This window comes from Rhinolophus ferrumequinum, chromosome 10 (genome assembly GCF_004115265.2).
Source record: "Rhinolophus ferrumequinum isolate MPI-CBG mRhiFer1 chromosome 10, mRhiFer1_v1.p, whole genome shotgun sequence".
In the NCBI taxonomy this organism is placed as follows: Eukaryota; Metazoa; Chordata; class Mammalia; order Chiroptera; family Rhinolophidae; genus Rhinolophus; species Rhinolophus ferrumequinum.
The window spans coordinates 25,780,827-25,801,276 of NC_046293.1; the positions used below are offsets into that span (position 1 = coordinate 25,780,827).

The 20,450-nt window shown below is 34.5% G+C and overlaps 1 protein-coding gene across 1 annotated transcript; it reads left to right on the forward strand.

Annotated features, from left to right (window-relative positions):
• The first annotated feature begins 11,869 nt into the window (after positions 1-11,869).
• On the forward strand, positions 11,870-20,427 carry CLEC1B (C-type lectin domain family 1 member B). The gene is made up of 6 exons (XM_033116232.1): positions 11,870-12,132; positions 12,809-12,907; positions 13,956-14,075; positions 14,235-14,386; positions 16,634-16,740; positions 18,277-20,427. The coding sequence occupies exons 1-6, from the start codon at positions 12,069-12,071 to the stop codon at positions 18,419-18,421; spliced, it is 687 nt and encodes a 228-aa protein (XP_032972123.1). The 5' UTR covers positions 11,870-12,068; the 3' UTR covers positions 18,422-20,427.
• Positions 20,428-20,450: the final 23 nt, after the last annotated feature.

Sequence of the window (20,450 nt, forward strand, 5' to 3'; positions counted from 1 at the left end):
TGGAGTCTTTAGGGATATATATATATATGTATATATATATTTATAGCATCATGTCATCTGCAAAGAGTGATAATTTTACTTCTTTATTCCCAATTTGGATGCCTTTTATTTCTTTCTCTTGCCTGATTGCTCTAGCAAGGACTTCTAACACTATGTTGAAAAGCAGAGGTGATAGGAGACAGCCCTGTCGTATTCCTGAACATAGAGCAAAAGGCTTCACTTTTTCACCATTAATTATGAGATTAGCTGAGGGCTTGTCATATTGGTCTTTATTATGTTAAGGTATTTTCCTTCTATACCTATTTTATTAAGTGTTTTAATCATAAATGGATGTTATATCTTGTCAAATGCTTTTTCTGCATCAATTGATATAACCATATGATTTTTGTCCTTTATTTTGTTTATGTGGTGTATCACATTGATGGATTTGCGGATGTTGAACCATCCTTGTGCCCTGGGGATGAACCCCACTTGGTCATGATGAATAATATTTTTAATGCATTGTTGTATTCGATTTGCTAGAATTTTGTTTAGGATTTTTGCATCTGTATTCATCAGAGATATTGGTCTGTAGTTTTCATTTTTTGTGTTGTCCTTACCAGGTTTTGGTATCAGGGTAATAATGTTGGGCTCATAAAGTGAGTTAGGGAGTACTGTCTCTTCTTCAATTTTTTGGAAGAATTTGAGCAGGATTGGTATTAGATCCTCTTTGAAGGTTTGGTAGAATTCACTATTGAAGCCATCTGGTCCCGGACTTTTGCTTTTGGGAAGGTTTTGGATGACTGATTCAATTTTGTTACTGGTGATCGGTCTGTTTAGATTTTCCAGTTCTTCATGGTTCAGCCTTGGAAGGCTGTATGTTTCTAAGAACTTGTGCATTTCTACTAGGTTATTGAATCTGGTGGCATATAGTCCTTCATAGTATTCTTGGATGATCCTTTGTATTTCTGTGGTGTCCGTGATAACTTCCCCTTTTTCGTTTCTGATTTCGTTAATTAGTGTCTTCCCTCTTTTTATCTTAGTGAGTCTAGCCAAGGGTTTGTCAATTTTGTTATTCTTTTCAAAGAATCAGCTCTTTGTCACACTAATTTTTTCTATTGTCTTTTTGTTCTCTATTACATTTAGTTCTGCTTTGATTTTTGTTATTTCCTTTCTTCTGCTGACCTTGGGTTTCACTTGTTCTTCTTTTTCTAGTTCTTTAAGGTGTAACATGAGGTTATTTATTTGGGATATTTCTTATTTCTTGAGATAGGCCTGTAATGATATAAATTTCCCTCTTAAAACTGCTTATGCTCGCTGCATCCCAAAAATGTTGGTAGAATGTATTTTCATTGTCATTTGTTTCTATGTATTTTTTGTTCTCTCCTCTAATTTCTTCTTTGACCCAGTCGTTCTTTAAAAGTATGTTGTTTAATCTCCATGTATTTGTGTTTTTTCCTGCTTTCTTTTTGCAGTTGATATCCAATTTCAAAGCCTTGTGATCAGAGAATATGCTTGGTATGATTTCAATCTTCTTAAATTTGCTGAGGCTGATTTTATGTCCCAATATATGGTCTATCCTTGAGAATGTTCCATGCACACTAGAAAAGAATGTATAGTCTGATGTTTTAAGATGAAGTGCTCTATATATGTCAATTATGTCCATTTCATCTAATGTTTCATTTAGGGCTGCTATTTCATTATTTGTTTTCTGTTTGGATGACCTATCCATAGCTGTCAATGATGTATTTAAGTCCCCTAGTATAATTGTGTTTTGGTCATTTTCTCCCTTTAGGTCTGTTAGTAGTTGCTTGGTATATTTTGGTGCTCCCTGATTGGGGGCATAAATATTGATGACTGCTATGTCTTCTTGTTGTATAGTCCCCTTTACCATTATGAAATGTCCATCTTTGTCTCTTGTTATCTTTTTCACCCTGAAGTCTGTTTCATCTGATATCATTATGGCTACACCTGATTTTCTCTGGGTACCATTTGCTTGGAGTGTCAATTTCCACCCTTTCGCTTTGAGTCTATGCCTGTCCTTGTAGCTGTGATATGTCTCTTGGAGACATCATATGGTTGGGTTTAGTTTTTTGATCCAATCTGCTACTCTGTGCCTTTTTATTGGTGAGTTCAGTCCATTTATATTTAGGGTGATTATTGATATGTGAGGATTTCCTGTCATTCTATCTTTAGTTTGCTGGTAAGGCTGTGTCTCCATTGTTTCTTTGTCTTTTTGTTGTTGTCTATTATTTCTGTGTGGTGGTATTCTATGATGTTTCCCTCTGTTTCTTCTTTTATTACAGCATATATTTCAGTTCTGGACTTTTTTTGAGTGGTTACCCTTAAGTTTATGTAAAAGAAAGTTTGATATTTAGAGTATTCCATTTTCTTCAGCATGTATACTTTCTCCATTCCCATATTCTGGTTCAGGCCTTTACTCTCCCCCTTTTTATGTTTTGGTTGCCACAAATTGTCTCTGTTGATGGTGGTCGAATAGTCTCCTTTAGTGTTTCTTGTAGCACAGGTCGTGCTTTAGAAAATTCCCTCAGCTTCTGTCTGTCTGGAAAGGTCTTTATTCCTCCTTCATATTTAAAGGAAATCTTTGCTGGATATATTATTCTTGGTTCATACTTTCTCTCTTTCAATAGTTTGAACATTTGGTTCCACTCCCTCCTGGCTTGTAGAGTTTCTGCTGGAAAATCTGATGATAATCTAATGGGCTTTCCTTTGTAGGTTACCGTCTTCCTTTCCCTGGCTGCCTTGAGGATTCTTTCTTTGTCGTTGATTTTAGACAGCTTCAATACAATGTGCCTTGGAGAAGGCCTGTTGGGATTGAGGTAATTAGGTGTTCTATTTGATTCTTGGATTCGAGGATCCAGTTCTGTCCACAAGTTTCGGAAGTTCTCATCAACAATTTGTTTGAATATATTCTCTGTTCCCTTCTCTTTCTTCTCCTTCTGGTATGCCCATTATTCTTATATTGCTCTTTCTGATGGAGTCAGAAAGTTCTTGTAGAGTTCTTTCATTTCTTTTAAGTCTCAAGTCTCTTTCTTCTTCCATCGGTGTAATTTCCAGGTTTCTATCTTGGATGTCACTGATTCTTTTCTCCATCTGGTCAACTCTACTACCTAAGCTGGTTATTTCATTCTTAATTTCTTCTATTGAGTTCTTAATCTCCAGAAATTCTATTTGGTTCTTTTTTAAAATTTCACTCTCTTTCGTAAAATGCTCATGTTGTTCTTTGTGTTTCTGAGTTCATTAAACTGCCTTTCTGTGTTTTCTTGCATCTCGTTGAGTTTTTTCAGAACTGCAATCTTGAATTCTCTGTCATTTAAGACACATATTTCCATATCTTTAAGTTCCTTTTCTGGAGACTTTTCATTTTCTTTCTGAGCTGTCTTGTTGCTTTGGTGATTCATGGCAATTACTGATTTATTATTTCTCTTCTTAGACATCTACAGGAGTGGCTTCTGCAACAGGTTGATAGGAAGAGGTCTTTTTTTTGTTTTCCAGTGCTTGTTGGTAGAATGTTGTATTTTCTCTCTGACTGCAGCCTTTTTTGCTCTCTCGCACGGTAGTGCTAGGTTTTCTCTGCACTATTTCAGCTTCTCACACAATGGGGGGATTCCCTGGAAGACGAGATTCTCCTCTGTTAATAGTTCGCCTGGGTCACAGGGCGCAGTGTCCGTGTGGGTATGTGGAGAGCTTTTGAAGTTCCAAAGCTCTTCCTGCACCAGATTCAGAGCCCGTCTGTTTCAGCAGTTTTGTTTACTCTTGCAGGGATCTGCCCAGATAGGTGGGGCCAGGGGCAGGGTGAGTTGTGAGAGGTGGCCCAGAGCAATGGGGCTACCACCACCACCACAGCCGGTCCTGCTTCCACAGCTCCCTCCCTTTTGTCAGAACTAGTTGGGCTGCGAATCTGTGTCTGTGGTCCACAGGTCTCAGAGCAGCAAATATTCTGTTTATTTGATCTAACACTGCTACTGTTCTGCTTCTAGCACCGGGCAGGTGGGGGCGGGGCGAGCTCTGGGAGGGTAGGGAGGGGTTGGCTAGTTTCAGTACCTAAGGCTTCCATTCTCTGCTCAACAGTGAGGGCTTAAACGACCGTTTTCAGCCTTCTTCCCTCAGTCTTTTCTCCGAGGTCTCTGCTGTGAGCATTGGGTTCAGCCATGTTATATGCTTCCTCCTCAGCCCTGTGGGCCATAAGCGGAACCCTTGCAGTCCAAGTTCTTCCCTCTCCCGCAGCTGCGGTAGTTCCAGGATGTAGTGAGCTTGGAGCACTGAGCTAGGTCTGCGTCCTGCACCCGCACTGCTCTATCTCCGCACTTCTCCCTTCCCTCCTCCCCCGCTCGTGCGATTCGCCCACCTTTAGGTGAATTAAGTAGTGGGCCTCTTTGTCTTGTCTGTCTGCTGGGCAGGGAGTCCTTTGTGCAGTTATTGCTGTTCGATTAGTTGTAAATTCCAGGGGAGCTTTACAGAGGTTCACCTCATGCCGCCATTTTGATGACGTCCCAGTTTCTTCTTGATTTTATCTTAATGATACTCATATCCGACTTCTAACCTACAAAGCTATGAGACGATAAACATTTATGGTTTAAACTGCTAATTTGTGTAATTTGGTACAGCAGCAATAGGGAACTAAAATAGGACACAAAAAAATATTTGGGCTCTATCCATGAGCAATGAAACTAAGGAAACTTTTCTAAGAATTTCCTTTGGGTGTAAGGAGGAGAAGATTAGGTAACTAATCTCAGGGAAGGATTTGGTGTGGGTTTTGTTTTCAGATGGCTGATGGAATGATTCAAAATCTTCCAAGGTCCACCTCTGTTCGAAGATTATCTTAAGTCAGAAGTCTCCAGAATGAGTGGTACCCAACTCAGGGGTGGAAACAAATATCCAAATGGCTGGAGAAAGGCAATTTAACAATAATAATTCATGAGTGACATTTGTGCATGTTTTCTAAATACATAAATGTACATATATTTCTTGTTCGTGTTCACTTTTTTCAAACTAATGGAGTGCTCAGTCAAAAAAGAAGTTTGGAGGATCTGGGTCATAATCAACCAAACTCCACTTCCCAAAATGTGGAAATGAATAACAAATCTATGTTTATGTTTACTATTCTAGGCAAATTAGGTAAAGGCAGAGACCACTTATTTGAGGAAAAGATACATCAAATAAGTGATTATAGAAATGAAAATTTAGGATATTTTTCCATCTCTGCTCTGGTCTTTCACTTTCACCAGAGGTTGCAAAGACTGAGTTTTCATGTTCATTTCCACGATTCTTTCACATACTTTAAAGTTCACTAAAATGGTATTTAAGCTCTTACTATAATACTTGGGTGAAATAATGGAAAATCTCACCTGGTTCATAATTATTTCTATAAAGAAGAAAATTGATCACAATTTTTGTTTGTTTGTTTTTACTTCACTACCTAATTTTTTCTCAGATCTGCTGATTCTTCTTTATCTGACTTCAAAATGCTGCGGTACCCCAGAATTCAGTACTTGGTTCTCTGTTTTCTTTTTATGCTGATCCCTGGATCTGGATGAGCTCTTCTAGATTCATGGCTTAAAGTAATAGCCGTAAACTGATGACCGTAAACTGTATATCTCCATTGATCTTCAGGCCCATCTGGTTGACTAGAGACTTGGCATATGTATTTAGATGTGTTATAGGATTTTCAAACTTAGCACATAAAGAAATGAACAAGACTTTCTCAATGTATCTCACTCTATGCTTCCTTGTCTCAGTAAGTAAAAACTTCATATAGTTCCTCAGCCCAAAATTTAGAAACACATTTGACTTTTCTTGCTGCTCTCACATGTGTTAAAACGTCAGAAAATATTGTTTATTGCACACAGTTACGAAATATAGAAATATTGTTGATATGGGATACAGTAAAAGAAACACCAAGTTTACCTGATAGGAAGTTATATTCTCACTCTGTTGTTCTTCAATGACAATTCCACTGCCACAGATTTTTTTATTTCAGAGAACACTTTTAAAGAAAGTACGCAGGGTATTGGGTAGTACCCAGAGAATGGCCAGAATGGGAATTAATTCAAACATTTTTCCAAAAAAGGAGGAAGAAAAGTGAAGATTAAATTTGATGTATCAAAGATCTAAAGAAAATAAAGATAAAAGCAGAAAGAAAAAATGGACACAAGGGGGAGCCAGAAGATGAACATAGGATGGAATTTATAATACTTCCAAATGTATATTAATCCAATCAGGATAATAAAATATCCTAATTAAAATAAAAAGTTCTGAAGACAGGCTGATTGATTCAAATTCTGCATCGACATTTACTTGTCCTGTGATTTTTGGCAAGTTACTTAACCTATGTGTTTTACCTTTCTTATATTAGTAAAACCGGCATAAGTTAAATACCCACCATAGAGGTGATTAATGCATATACCGTGTTTCCCTGAAAACAAGACCTAGCCAGACAATCAGCTCTAATTCGTCTTTTGGAGCAAAAATTAATATAAGACCCGGTCTTATAGCATATAATATAATGTAATGTAATATAATGTAATATAATATAATATCGGGTATAATATAATATAGTACAGGGTATGATATAATATATAATATAATATAATATAATATAATATAATATAATATAATATAATATAATGTAATATAAAGACCGGGTCTTATATTAATTTTTGCTCCAAAAGATGCATTAGATTTGATTGTCTGGCTAGGTCTTATTTTTGGGGAAACACAGTAGACATAATAATACATGGTAGCTATCACTATTAGTATATCAGAAGTAAGATTAAATTATTCTAGATGATATTAAAAATGGAAGAAACTGTGCAATTGCCCAAGCACTCCTAGTAAAAGTTAAACAAATCAATTCAAATGAACACAGCTAGGGCCTGTCCCAAGCCTGACCAGTAGAGATCTATTATCCGATTTTTTTTTCCTTCATCGCATTTCTCATGAAATTATCTTGCTCTGTGCTTCCTTTGCTTCTCTGCTACCTGTGTCCACCCCCTTCCCCCACTAAAATATAAGCTTGGTAAGAGTGCAACTCTTGTACGTTTTTTTCATCATTTGATCTCCAGAATACAGAATAGTACTTGAAACATAAACAGTGGCCAATAAATATATGTTCTAGTAATTGATTTATTAATTGTGCCTGCCATGTAAGTTTTACAATCATTTTAATAGGACACCTTCTATTCAAACATGCTGTGAAATGAATCCTTAGTTTAAATATGGTTGATCAATTCACTGCCTCTTGATCACATGCTCATTCAAACATATAGTTTCATTCAGATGTTTGCCATTCATGGTAAACATTCTCTTTTTCTCTCTCATGAAATTTTGCCTTTCCTTCAAGTCTTATATATTCCATTTTGTGATCATTTAACATGTTTACTTACAGATGTTTTGTGTGCATGTGTATGAAAAACTTCTCAGTAGTACAGATGGAGTCTCACACATATTTTTTCTTCATTTTCTCTACTACGTCTAACAAAACGCTCTACCATAATTGCTGTCTGATAGTTATTCATTGTTTAATTCACTAACTTTTAATACAGCTTATTTTAACTTCAGTCCACATGTTCAAGCTTTCTGAAGATAAAGAGAAAATATTAATTATGCCTTTTTCATGACAGGAAATCCTAGCCTTTTCCAAAAATAAACAGTATTTAATGTGTGTAAGAGGTTAGTCAGTAAAAGGTGAACCAAAAATGTTAATGCAGAGGACTGAAAGAGGCAACAGAATATCACCGATAAATGCACCTAAGGATTAGCTTAAAGGTGATATACATTAAAAAGTTTATAAAAAGATATCACCAACTGCAAAATGCTCAGTTCCTGTGCATATTTTTTCAGTTTAGAGACATTATTATAGCATTCAACATTATTTTCTTTTTCACTTTCTCTTTCACACACCCACTAGCCATCATTTTATATTGATCAGTCTTATCTGTCACGTTATGCGTTCCACTAACTTCTTTTCGTATTGCATTTACAACTTGTCATTGTCACCCTAGTGTCTTTTACTCCTTCTTCAGCTATAAACATAGATAATGGTGTCTGGACAATGCCTAAATTTAAAAAGACATCATAGGGTAGTGAAAAGACCTTGGAAACCAGGAAGATGGTACTACTTTTTACAAGAAATATGATCACAGAAGCCCCCAACTTCCTTAAACTTCTTTTTTTGTATGAGTAATATTAGAATGAAAATACCCATTGTACATATATTTATCCATTCATTTATTCACCAGTATCTGTTGGGTGGTAACTGTAAGTCAGTCACTATTTTAGTGTTATGGAATACACTCTTGAGGGGATATACAACAAAAATTTAAATATCTAAGAAGACTCTATGTGTGTCAGATAGTTAGGTGTTACAGAAAAGAGTGAGACATGGAAGCAGAATGAGATGTGGGCTGGTGTGCAGTGGGGTCAGGGAAGTTGTTCTAAATACTGAAAAATAAAGGGTAGAGAGCAAAAGTCTAAGATTCTGTGCTCCATAAGGACTAGTACCATGACTTTCTCTATGAATGCTCAATGTCAGTTTCGGTGTCTGAAATACAATAAACATTAATTAAATACCTGCTTTAAAATAAAAGAGATAATTCATGTAAAAGTGCCTCTTAAATAGTAAACAAATAAAGGTTTTTATTCTAAATTCAAACTCATAAGTTTGTTTGGAATAAAGAATGTTTTTTCAGATTTTTTTTAGTTCCCTGAACCAAAAAAAGAGGGAGTAATGAAATATTCAAGTGAAAAGTTAAAGGTAAAATTAAAAGTTCAAAGTTAAAATATGTCAATAATATGCCTAGTAGCATGATTAAGAGTTATCTAGCAAAGCTCCTAGATTTTGGAAAAGAGAAAAGAAAGCTTGTGATATCTATGCTCTTTGTCCTGCAGTTCTCTGTTTAATTGTTGCTGAGTATCTCAGCTTGTATTTATAAGACATGTAGAGGGAGAAAGCAGAATTAAGACTCAATGTTATCACGAGCTCCATTGAGAGTCTCTGTACTCAGAGCTAACATATTTCCAACAGCACAAAGCTATTCTTGGGGGATACAAATAAAGGCAAATATGTTTTTATGAAATATAGATCTAGACATAAGACTCTCAGTCTGTGGCTAGAGTCATCAAAGACCCTAAAACCATTATGAATTATATTCCAGAGACTGAGACATAGCAAAGGAATATCATCTGAGGCTTCCTGTTACCTGTTTTAGCTTTATTTACTTCTGATGTTAAATGTATACTTTTAAGCATGCATGGATCAAGAAGTAAGTCCAGAGTACTCCTGGATTTGGGGATTTAAGAGATTCAACTACTTCATTTTTAGTACATTATCACATTTGACTTTTATTTAAAGTAAGTGGGATTTTTCATTAAGGATTATTTTTTGGTGAAAATATTTAAATCATTGCTTTTGAGGTCAAGTTCATAAAATCCTCTCTGAACCCAAGATCCAGAAATCTAGTACCTATGCTTTTCTCTATGCAATTTATTGTTTCAGGTCTTATATTTAGGTCTTTGATCCATTTCGAGTTAATTTTGTATGTGGTGGCAGATAGCAACCTAGTTTCATTCTCTTGCATGTGGCTTTCCAATTTTCCCAGCACCATTTATTGACCTCAAAAGGGCAAGGGAAGTAAAAGCCAAAATAAATGAATGGGGCTATATCAAACTAAATAGCTCTGCACAGCAAAAGAAACCATCAACAAAATAAAGAGGCAACCAACCGAATGGGAGAAGATATTTTGCAAACTACACCTCCAATAAGGGGCTAATGTCCAAAATATATGAAGAACTCATACAACTCATCAACAACCACAAAAGCAATTCAATTAAAAAATGGACTGAGGACCTAGAGAGACATTTCTCCCCAAAAGACATGCAAATGGGGAACAGATAAATGAAAAAGTGCTCAACTTCACTAGCTGTTAGGGAAATGCAAATCGAAACCACAATGAGAAACCACCTCACACTTGCTAGAATCACTGTGATCAACAAGACAAGTAATAACAAGTGTTGGAGAGGTTGTGGAGAAAAAGGAACCCTTATACACTGCTGGTGGGAATGTAAACTGGTACAGCCACTATGCAAAACAATAAGGAGGTTCTTCAAAAAATTAAGAATAGAATTACTCTATGACCCAGCAATCCCTTTTCTGGGTATCTACCCCCAAAATCTGAAAACATTTATCCATAAAGATATATGTATCCTTATTGCAGCATTATTCATGGTGTCCAAGATATGAAAGCAACCAGTGTCCTTTGATAGATGATTGGATAAAGAAGATGAGGCACATATACACAATGGAATATTACTCAGTCATAAGAAAGGATGAAATACTGCCATTTGCGACAACATGTATGAATCTTGAGATTATCATGCTGAGCGAAATAAGTCAGAAAAAAGTCGAGAGCTGTGTGACTTCACTCGTATGTGGGATATAAAACTGAAAACAACAAAGGAATAAGACAAACTAACGAAGAAACAAAAACTCATAGACACAGACAACAGTTTAGTGATTACCAGAGGTTAAGAGGGGGCGGGGCAGTGGTAGAAGAGGGAAAAAGGTGTTAAATGTGTGATGATGGAAGGAGAACTGACTTGGGTGGTCAACACCCAGAGTATGCAACATATAGGTGATATGTTATAGAAATGTATACTTGAAACCAATATAACCAATGTCACCCCAATAAATTTAACAAAAATTAATTAAAAATATTTAAATCATGGTAAGTTTGGGATTTTTAGATCAGGCAATGCTTTTCATGCTGTTTTGTTTATTCTTTCACCATTCTCAAGACATTTTAAAATAAAAGATTATTTTAAGTGAGTTGACAAAGAATTCAGAGTGCAGGAGATAACAAGAAGAAAATAATACATGTATACAAGAAGTGCCTGAGGAAAGTTAGTAAACAAAATATCTGTCATGAAATCCTATGTAATTACTATATTGAAAAGTAAAGTCTAACACTTTATTAACTAAAGAAAAAGTAGAAACAGAATCATTTAGAAGGTAAATGTTTACTAGTTATTCAGAAAAAGAGAAACTTTTCTGGCCTGGATGTTTAACAAAAATATCTGCTATAAAACTATATAAAAGTGATTCTAAAAAGTAGATAGTACCTTCACTGATATTCCTACAATAAGTACAGCAGCTAACTTTCTATGGGTGTTCTTATTATATAAATGCTTTCAATATAAGCTAAAATGACAATTTAAAAACACATTTCATAAACTTAAATGTGTGGAATACATATTATATTGTGATGTAAAGGATACTAGGAAACCATCCTTTTCCCAAATAGCTGTTCATCTAAGCACAGCTATACTTGAAATTACATGACTTCATTGAGTTAAGAGTTTTCTATTCCTGGAAATTCACTTTAAAAGACAAACATCACTAAAAGTCAATACATGAAGTCACTAAATGTATTATTTCACTTTATGACTGTTTGCCTTTGATGCCTAGGCTCAAGAAGTATGCCTTGTGTGGAGTAATTGAATTTATAAAGAATTTGATTTGTGAAAAATGCAAGCAGTTGGTTGAAGTCAAGATGAGAATTAGAAATGGTGTCTTCTAACATAACACCATAAAATATTTAATTTAGCTTATATTAAATCAAAGTATATTAGACTTTTTCCTCACAATGGGATAGAATTTTTATCAGAAATCACTTCATTTAAACAATATGATTTAGACTCTGCAAGGGTTAAGATAAAGTGTGAACTTTTGTTCTTTGAAAGGATACACGTGATGCAATATTCCTTCATTCAGAGTTGAAGATAAGGAAAAAGGAAACAAATGCTGTATCTACTCCTTTACCACAAGTTATTATTATTTTTGTGTTTTTATGTCCAAGGTTCATGTATCTCTGAGGAGCTATGTAAGGATTTCCTGGAAAGAAAGAAAAAAAAAAAAAAAACCAAAGAAACAAATATATGCCCCAACTCATGTCTCCACCTTACCAGAGAGAGGAGGATCACAGACTGAGAGACACTGAAATCATAAACGTGGACACTACATTTTGTAAAGTCGTTGAACCCGAAGCTCACTTGCAGTTCAATAGAAAGCCATGCAGGATGAAGATGGATACATCACCTTAAATATTAAAACTCGAAAACCAGCTCTCACCTCAGGTAAGAATGCCCAGAGGAAACAATTTGGAAATTAATTATTGAAATACGTCAACCCTAATTTACTTTATTTTTTTTAACTAGTGACAGCACGTACAGTTTTCTTTTACTTTCCTGAATGACTTTCTTTTTCTATAACATTTGAGTACTATCTACATAGGCTCGGACAGACTTATTTAGAATACAAACAAGAAAAGATACAAGCAGGGAACGCTACTTTAGGTTTATAGAGTTTAATGTCGAGGGAATACAAACCAAGGAAGGTAAGGGGAAAGAAGGTTTGAAAACCCATTTTTAAGATGTCAACAAATGGGTGTGATTCTGCAGGTCCTGCTTATTAAAGCAATTATTTATTATTATTATTATTATTATTATTATTATTATTATCATTATTATTATTTGTGGGGAGGGTTGGTCACAGAACAAAACAAACACATAAGATCTTAACAGCTACTTGTATTTTGACTCAGAGACAAATGCACTAGGGATGAAGATGAATTTGTGGAATGGAATTGGGTTGTGCTTACTGTTGATGATCACTGAGGGAACATTGGTAAGATCTGCCAATAATGCTGTTTATATGCCTCAAAAAATCCTGAGTTGGCAGGGCCAGGAGAGGTGCTGCCCCGTAACTATGCCATACTGCCTGCCCCCTGACATTTTTATTGTATGCCCACAGTTGACTCTCCTTCCTCATCTCTGTGGCGTGTGATGGCTTTGATTCTGCTGGTCTTGTGTATTGGGCTGGTTGGTGGACTAGTGGCTCTGGGGATTATGTGTAAGTACTGACTCATTGCCAAAGATTTCATCCGAGGAAGGCAATACCAGGACCCATCCGAGGAAGGGTCCTGATGTAGGCCACTAAACTTAACTTATTTGTCAGTTTGTCACCACTCCAGTCATCCTATACATAGCTCTTAAGATATTCTCAATAAGAACTCTAACCTTTCCCTTCCAATTAAAATCACCATTTAGATTTTTTTGTTAATTAAAAATTATTTTCAAGAATTTTTAACTGGTCCTTAAGTTCCCCCTCAGCATAGATTCACACTAGCCTTTGAAACTTTCTTTTCTACCAATCCTGCAAATCCTAAGATCCAGCCAACATGGAGTTTTCTCAGTTTCACAAATACATCCCATGTTTCTCTGCCTGGGATTTTGCTCATTCTATTCCCTCTTCCTAAAATGTCCTCCACCCCATTTTGTTTAATGAATGTATTTACTTCCTAAGAGTTAATTAATATCCCACCTAATTTATAAGCATTTTTTCCCTCTAAATCTAAAAGCCCTCCAAAGTCACATTATCATCTATATAATTATTGCTTGTTTGTGTTCTTGTTTATTTTTTCATATTTTAGAATCTTTCATTCACCATTTTTTATTTACTTAAATATTACAATACTTTCAGCATAAAAGGCAATCAATATGTAACTTTTAAATAAATGGATATTTTGGTATTACATGAAAAACAAAAAAAGAGAGTTTATTCACATTTGTGAGATCTGCATAGAAATCTGTAGTATGGAAACTTCAAAACAACTTCTTTGGGCATGTGATTTGATCATGGCCTTTTCTTATTTGTGATTACCTCCTTCAAATAGTTCACTTATTCTTTTGGATAACCCTCAGCTGTCAGTTTGCTTAGTTCTTAATTTGTTCTTTATACCCCACCCCTTGACCCTGGTCCCTTGTCAGCACTCATTTCTCATGTGTATCTTGTAAACCCTTCATAGATTGATAATTCTAGTAAAACTGAAGTTTATTGAAATGTCTTTGCAGTATTTTTTTATTCTGATTATAAACTATTAACTAATTTTTACATTTAGCTCTCACGCAGCAAAACTACCTACAAGTTGAGAATGAAAATCTCTCAGGATCTCTGCAACAATTAGCAAAGCAGCTCTGCCAAAATTTAGTAAAACAATCAGAACAAAAGAATGGTTTCAGTAAGTATGGTTTGGTAACCTCTTCATCTCCCTTATCCCTGGAATATTTCTGTGATGCTATCTGTAGAAAATCTTGAGATCTATAGGAAAAATTGAATTTGGGGAATATGTAAGTCTGATTTAGAATAAAAGGTTTCCTATGTTTGATTTCTTCTTAAGGCCATAAGTGCAGCCCATGTGACACAAATTGGAGATATCATGGAGATAGTTGCTATGGATTCTTCAGGCACAACTTGACCTGGGAAGAGAGTAAGCAGTACTGTACCGACAGGAATGCTACTCTACTGAAGATTGCCAACCAGAACATCCTGGTGAGGTGATTCCTGTGTTAAATAATTTGGGATCATAGGGGGAAAATCCCAAGTGAAATATTTGACTTAAAAAGATACTTTTCTCATGCCTTCCAGTTTTGCTAATCTGAAAACCTTATTAAACTCAGTAAAAATCACAAAATTTGAGAATAGAAAGTGGTTAAGTAGGACTAACGAGAGTTGAAGTTCTGGTCTTATTTCTGCAACAAGTCACTTAACCTTTTTTCAATTTCCTTAAGTCTATGTACTAATTAATAAAATAATCTGAAAACATAAAGAAATGAAATATGGTTGTAAAATATAAATAACAGTGTTATCCCAATATTACATGCCTTCTCAGTTCCTGCTGAATTGTAGACAACTGAAAAAGCCATAAAGCAAACTCCATTTTTTCATAGGCTCTCCCAAACATAGTTTGGGGAGCAATCTCATTTGCAAAACACACAATATTTAAGTTGAAAATTTTCTACTAAACATATCTCCTCTTCCATATTTCCCTCTTTGACAGCTTCTAAGCCTATATTTTTAAACAAAATATGTCCACATCCACATTCCCTTTATTATTTAATGTAGCTTTTCTTTTCATGAATCCTAGGAGCAAAGCAGAAACCAAGCCTTGGAGTCTCTGTTTTACCCAATATAGGTTTATCAAAACATATTTTTCTTGAAGGCAAGAATTCTTTATGATACTTATTCTATAATTTCTAGTATAGTAATTATTTACATTTTGCACATTAAAATGAAAGCAAATGTAAATGGGAATAGAAGATTAGGATTTGGGCTATGTGCAGCTAGAGCTTCAACAGAACTCAAATATTCAAACCAGTCATGATCTACAGAATTGATCCAGTTGATCAGCAAAATTGACTTATAATTTCCTGAGAACTGAAGTACATAGCAGTGAACCAGACATGAGGAGATCAGCCTAGTGGCATTTATGTCATTGTGTGCCCTCTTATTTTAACTTGCTGTACCATCTACTTACTTTCTTTGTGGGTTCCGACTCATAAAGAATATACTCAGAAAAATAAATTAATCTTTCCAATCAGACAAAAGAAGAGAGTACCCTAAAATCTCAACTCCAATACAAAGAGATTAATTGGAGATGTATAAACATCTCTTGAATTTCATTATTTTAAGCTGATGCCAGGTTGGAGCTTTATACCTAATAGAGGAGATAATATAATTTTTGAAAAATAAAGTTGAATTTTAGACAGAATTTCAGGTAGAATATACTTCCTATGGTAAAGTATATAATGTGGTTGTATTTGAAAGAAAAGAATAGGAATTAACCAAAAGGTGGCGAGTGGCACAAGCTTCAAGAAATAGGTGGTCAAAAGTGACCTTCTCTTTATGGAATGCCATTCTGTGTCTCACATGTGTGTCTGAAAGCTTGAGACAGTTCTTATTTGCCAAGAATGATGTTCCACCTCTCCATTTTTCTGGAGGGTATGACAGTATATGAACATTTGACCTCCATTTAATTTTGTTACACACAGATTGATTGATTGACTAATTAATTTATCTATTAATTCAACAAATATGTATTGGAACTGTTCCAGGACCTAAACTATGCAATTAATAAAATATTTTTCATTAATAAATCAATAACAAAAATTCCTAACCTCATGGAGTTTATATTCTAATAGGAATAATAAGTAATGAACAAAACATAGTACGTAGTATAGTAGATAGTGATAATTACTAAGTAGACAAAGGTAAATCGGGAAAAGTAGATATATGTTATTTGTAAATCCCATTGAGAAAGACATCTTATAATTTTCTTTCACCCAACTAATTAAATTAAATTAATACTCCTAATGTAAGACTTTGTAAGCAAGCTAAACAATGAAACCAAAGCAAGTAAAGGTTAAATCTAGGAAATATAATATTTCACCAACAATGTATTTCTTTTTCATTTTCCTTCTCTAGTTGTTTACCATTTATCTCATTTATCTTATATTTGGTACTCTAATCTTCAATTGATGGAAGATAAACACATAAGATTAGAATATCAGCTATCTTATGTATAATTTATTTCCTGTGTCCTACAAATATTTTTAAATTCTAAAACAAGTGAACTTGGTATAATTCTAAATATCAAATATAATTGATTAATATTAATATAGACATATAATGTAACTTTTTTCTTTGGTCCATGGTCTTCTAAAGAAGTTTTGTCTTTATGTCTTCTTTAAAGAACTGTGAAAGCATTCTGACCGCTATACTTATTTGTGTTTGCAATAGGAATACATCAAATCCAGGACTGCATTAATTCGTTGGGTTGGATTGTCCCGCCAGAACTCTAATGAAGTCTGGATGTGGGAAGATGGCTCAGTTCCCTCCAAAAATATGTAAGTCACTGGGCACTCAGAATACAAGGCACAACTAGCAATTTTTATTCTTGAGATACTCGAGCCTCTTGAACATAAATTAATTAAAAGTTGGGAAGTAGTTTTATACCCTACTGTCGGCTATATAAGCAGATGTTGAGTCTCTTACACCCTAATCCTAATAAGAGAACACTGCTAATAAAACAATTCCCTTCTCTCCCATTCCTCTGCTCTTTATCTAAGTCACAATCCACTTCTATTCCCCATATTTTTTTCTCATTCGTTTTTACTCTCAACTTGACTGTTGGAACATTGTATGTGTCTTTTTTTTTTTTGCTTAATCTGATTCTCTTCATATTATTTATAGAACAAAATTATCATCCTTATTATTTTATGGTTGAAAGCTATTACTTTGTGGATTCTTTTGACTTTTCAGTAATGTTTTACCTACTCATTTCTGAGAATCAGGCACAACATCATTTACAAAGTGGTTCTAATGTTCATGCCATAAGGCTCCATCCTTCTACAAACAACATAGGCAAATGGGCCAACTACATTACAAGTTATTTAATGTGGCTTTCCAATCTCCAGTCTCAATACATTTTGCTCATCTTGTGTATCAAAACAACAATGTCTCTCCAGTTAAAATTTAAGCTGATATCACCCCAATAAATTTAATGAATTTTTTTTTAAATTTAAACTGATTAACCCAAACTTTTACAATCTGATTATTACTTAAATTTTTAATTAATTTATTCAACAGACATTTATTAAGTATTTACTATGAGCAGGAGACAAGGCTACTACAGCTACAAACAAGCCTCAAGGACCTTTGGCTTTGTCTCCTATCACCATATTGTGTTGCCTCATTCACAATATTGCAGGCAAACTGGTGTTCCCTCTGTTCTTTCAATAAATCAATATACTTCAACTACAATGTAAGTTCCCCATGAGAAGGGATCTTGTCTTTGTTTGCCACTCTATCATCACCTCATAAAACAATTTTGGCACATGGTGGATATCTCATAGGTATCTGGCAAATGAGTTAGTAAATACACATTTTCCCCTCCTTTGGTCATAAGCAGTGTAGTAGAGAATATAAACAAGTTAACAGGCAACTACCATACAGTGTGCTGTCTTATGTCTGTTACCCTATAACATAAGTCTTTATTTCAAAAATATTTAACCAACTTACTTTCTCTTGAGGTCATTTCCATCCTGTGAAGCTACTTCACTACAGAACTAATGTATTATCTTCTATAAAAAGATGAAAAAATAAAGTATTTCCCATCATTTCAGATCCCCATCCTTCTCTTCCTCTGGACCACTATTTTAGTTACTGTTCACTTGCTGCTTGATCCTATGTTGTATTGAAGTACTATTGCGCTATTCAAATACATACTCCTCAGCAGATTAGAATTTTCTCAATGATGTGAATGTTGTTTTCAACTTTTCACCCCATAATTTTTGTCTCTATGCAACAAAATATTACACAGAGCCTTTGATTGTTGATTATTTAGCTTCCAAAAGAATTCATTCTACCTTTTTCATTCACAGGTTTGAGCTTTCTGAAAATGGAAGAGAAAATATGAATTGTGCTTATTTTCATAATGGGAAAATTCACCCTACCTTGTGTCAGAACAAACATTTTTTAATGTGTGAGAGAAAGGCAGGCATGGCAAAGATAGACGAACTACTTTAATGCAAAGAGATGGGAAGGATGTCACAGACAGTGCTTGATTGTACAATAAACTATCTGAATGTAGGAATCACTAACCATAAAATTGCTTATTTTTTCTTTTATTTACCTTGGAGTCATCTTTTCATTACCGTTCCTACCAATACCCTTCTTTATACATCCCTATATACTAAGGTATAACTTAGTGTCTTCTTATACATCCAAAAGCCAATCTGTGAGTTGATTCTTCGTTTCTCAGTGGTTCTGTTTCCATTAATTTTCTTTCTTCTTGTCTTCCATTCCTAATTATCTCAACATAGTATGACTCACTGCATCTTCAGACATAAACACATACATTTTAAACTGGAACAAAAAAGGTTAGGGCTTAATTGACTTGAGCTGTGCAAAATTCTTAAGTTTGAAAACTATACAACATATTTGAAAGACAGCATAAGGTAGTGGAAAGAATACTAAACTTAAAATTAGTAAAATGATTCAGATGGTGTGATCATTTAATTAAAGTACAACTATGGACCAGTCCAGTAGCCACTTTAACTTCCATTTTCTCATATTTAAAATAGGTTAACAGCCATCTTATGTACCTCACAGTTCTACAACCTAAAATAAAACTTCAGAATATTAACTATATCAGAAACTCCATGAAGGCATACACTATGACTTTCCTTTGCTACTCTATGCCCAGCACCAAGAAGTTTCTGGTTCATAAGGGACAGAAAAATATTTGCTTCCCATTGTATGAGATAGTTTTATAGGAAGCAGCATAGTCAGTAAAACACTATACAAATATAATTTTGATTCCAAGTCTAACTCTTTTCAGATCCAAGTGCAGTAATTTTCTGTGCAAGAAGAAGGAAAATAAAATTTGCAAGAAACCTGATGAGTTCTGAAAATGAATAAATCCTTCTTGACAAGGCCCATAGGCTAGTAGATAGAACAGCAAGTAAAAATGTTTTATCTAGTTCTTTTCCTGACAGTTCTATGCTTAGTTTTTGCTGAGTAACTCATGAAGTATTTATAGATATGTGGAGAGGGCACCCTTCAACAGAGTAACAGGCAAAAACTGCATTTCCTTGCCACAGCTTCCCTTAAGGTACTCTTTTTTCTTAAATTAGTGGTAATAAATTTTACGAACATGATCCTCAAACATTTCAACTGAGGTGTTTGTTAAAACACTAGATGTTCAACTACAAATAGCTAATGTACTCAGTTGAAAGGCTGAGGAGACACAGTCCTGTGTTTTTAATAAGCACCCCTATTTGATTCCGATACCAGTTGTCTTTAATACATTTCAAAACACATTACTTTAGAATTTACTCCTTATGTGGTTTTTGGTAAGTTAGTCTCTTTAAAACTCAGTTTCTTCATCTATAAAGTGAGTTTAATATTATTACCTTACTAATAAGGTAATTGTCACAATCATTGAATGTAATAATATAAAGCATTGCACAGAGTGCCAAGGCTATAATGAGCAGTCAATAAATATATGTTACTTTTATAGCTTTGTGTACTAACATTCAAAGACACTTAAACCTTTCTCTTGATTTATACTATTAGTAAACAAGCAGATTTAGGGAGGAAGAGAGAGGAAAAATAACAGAACTACTTCAGATTCTGCTTCTATTTCAAATGTCTTGAGATCTTGGCTTTTGGGGGTTAGTATCATTATTTTTCTATTTTTCACTTGTTTACATAGAGAAACCAAATAGGAAATAAAAAGTCTAAAGCCATATCTCTGGACTCGAGGGTTTTATCTCCCCCAAATGGAAAAACATTTATATATTATTATAGCACAACTAAATTTCAAAGAATAATATTTTACTGCATGACAAAAATGCAATTAAAAATGTAAACCAAACACACTATGCCTACAAAGATTCTTTTTTCTAGTACTCATATCAAAAACGTCTGATACATGAAATTAGAGTAGCACAGATTTTAATATGACAGGTTCTGTTATCAGACCACCTGGGTTCAAATACTAATTCCTCCACTTACTATATAAGTGAACTTCGGTAAATATTAGCTTGGTATA

Bases quoted from the DNA above. Each gene is read 5' to 3' on its own strand.
- CLEC1B (XM_033116232.1), top strand. From the start codon at position 12,069: ATGCAGGATGAAGATGGATACATCACCTTAAATATTAAAACTCGAAAA. The intron at 14,387-16,633 runs GTGAGGTGATTC...TGTTTGCAATAG, and splicing joins TTGCCAACCAGAACATCCTG to GAATACATCAAATCCAGGAC. The intron at 16,741-18,276 runs GTAAGTCACTGG...TTTCATTCACAG, and splicing joins TCAGTTCCCTCCAAAAATAT to GTTTGAGCTTTCTGAAAATG.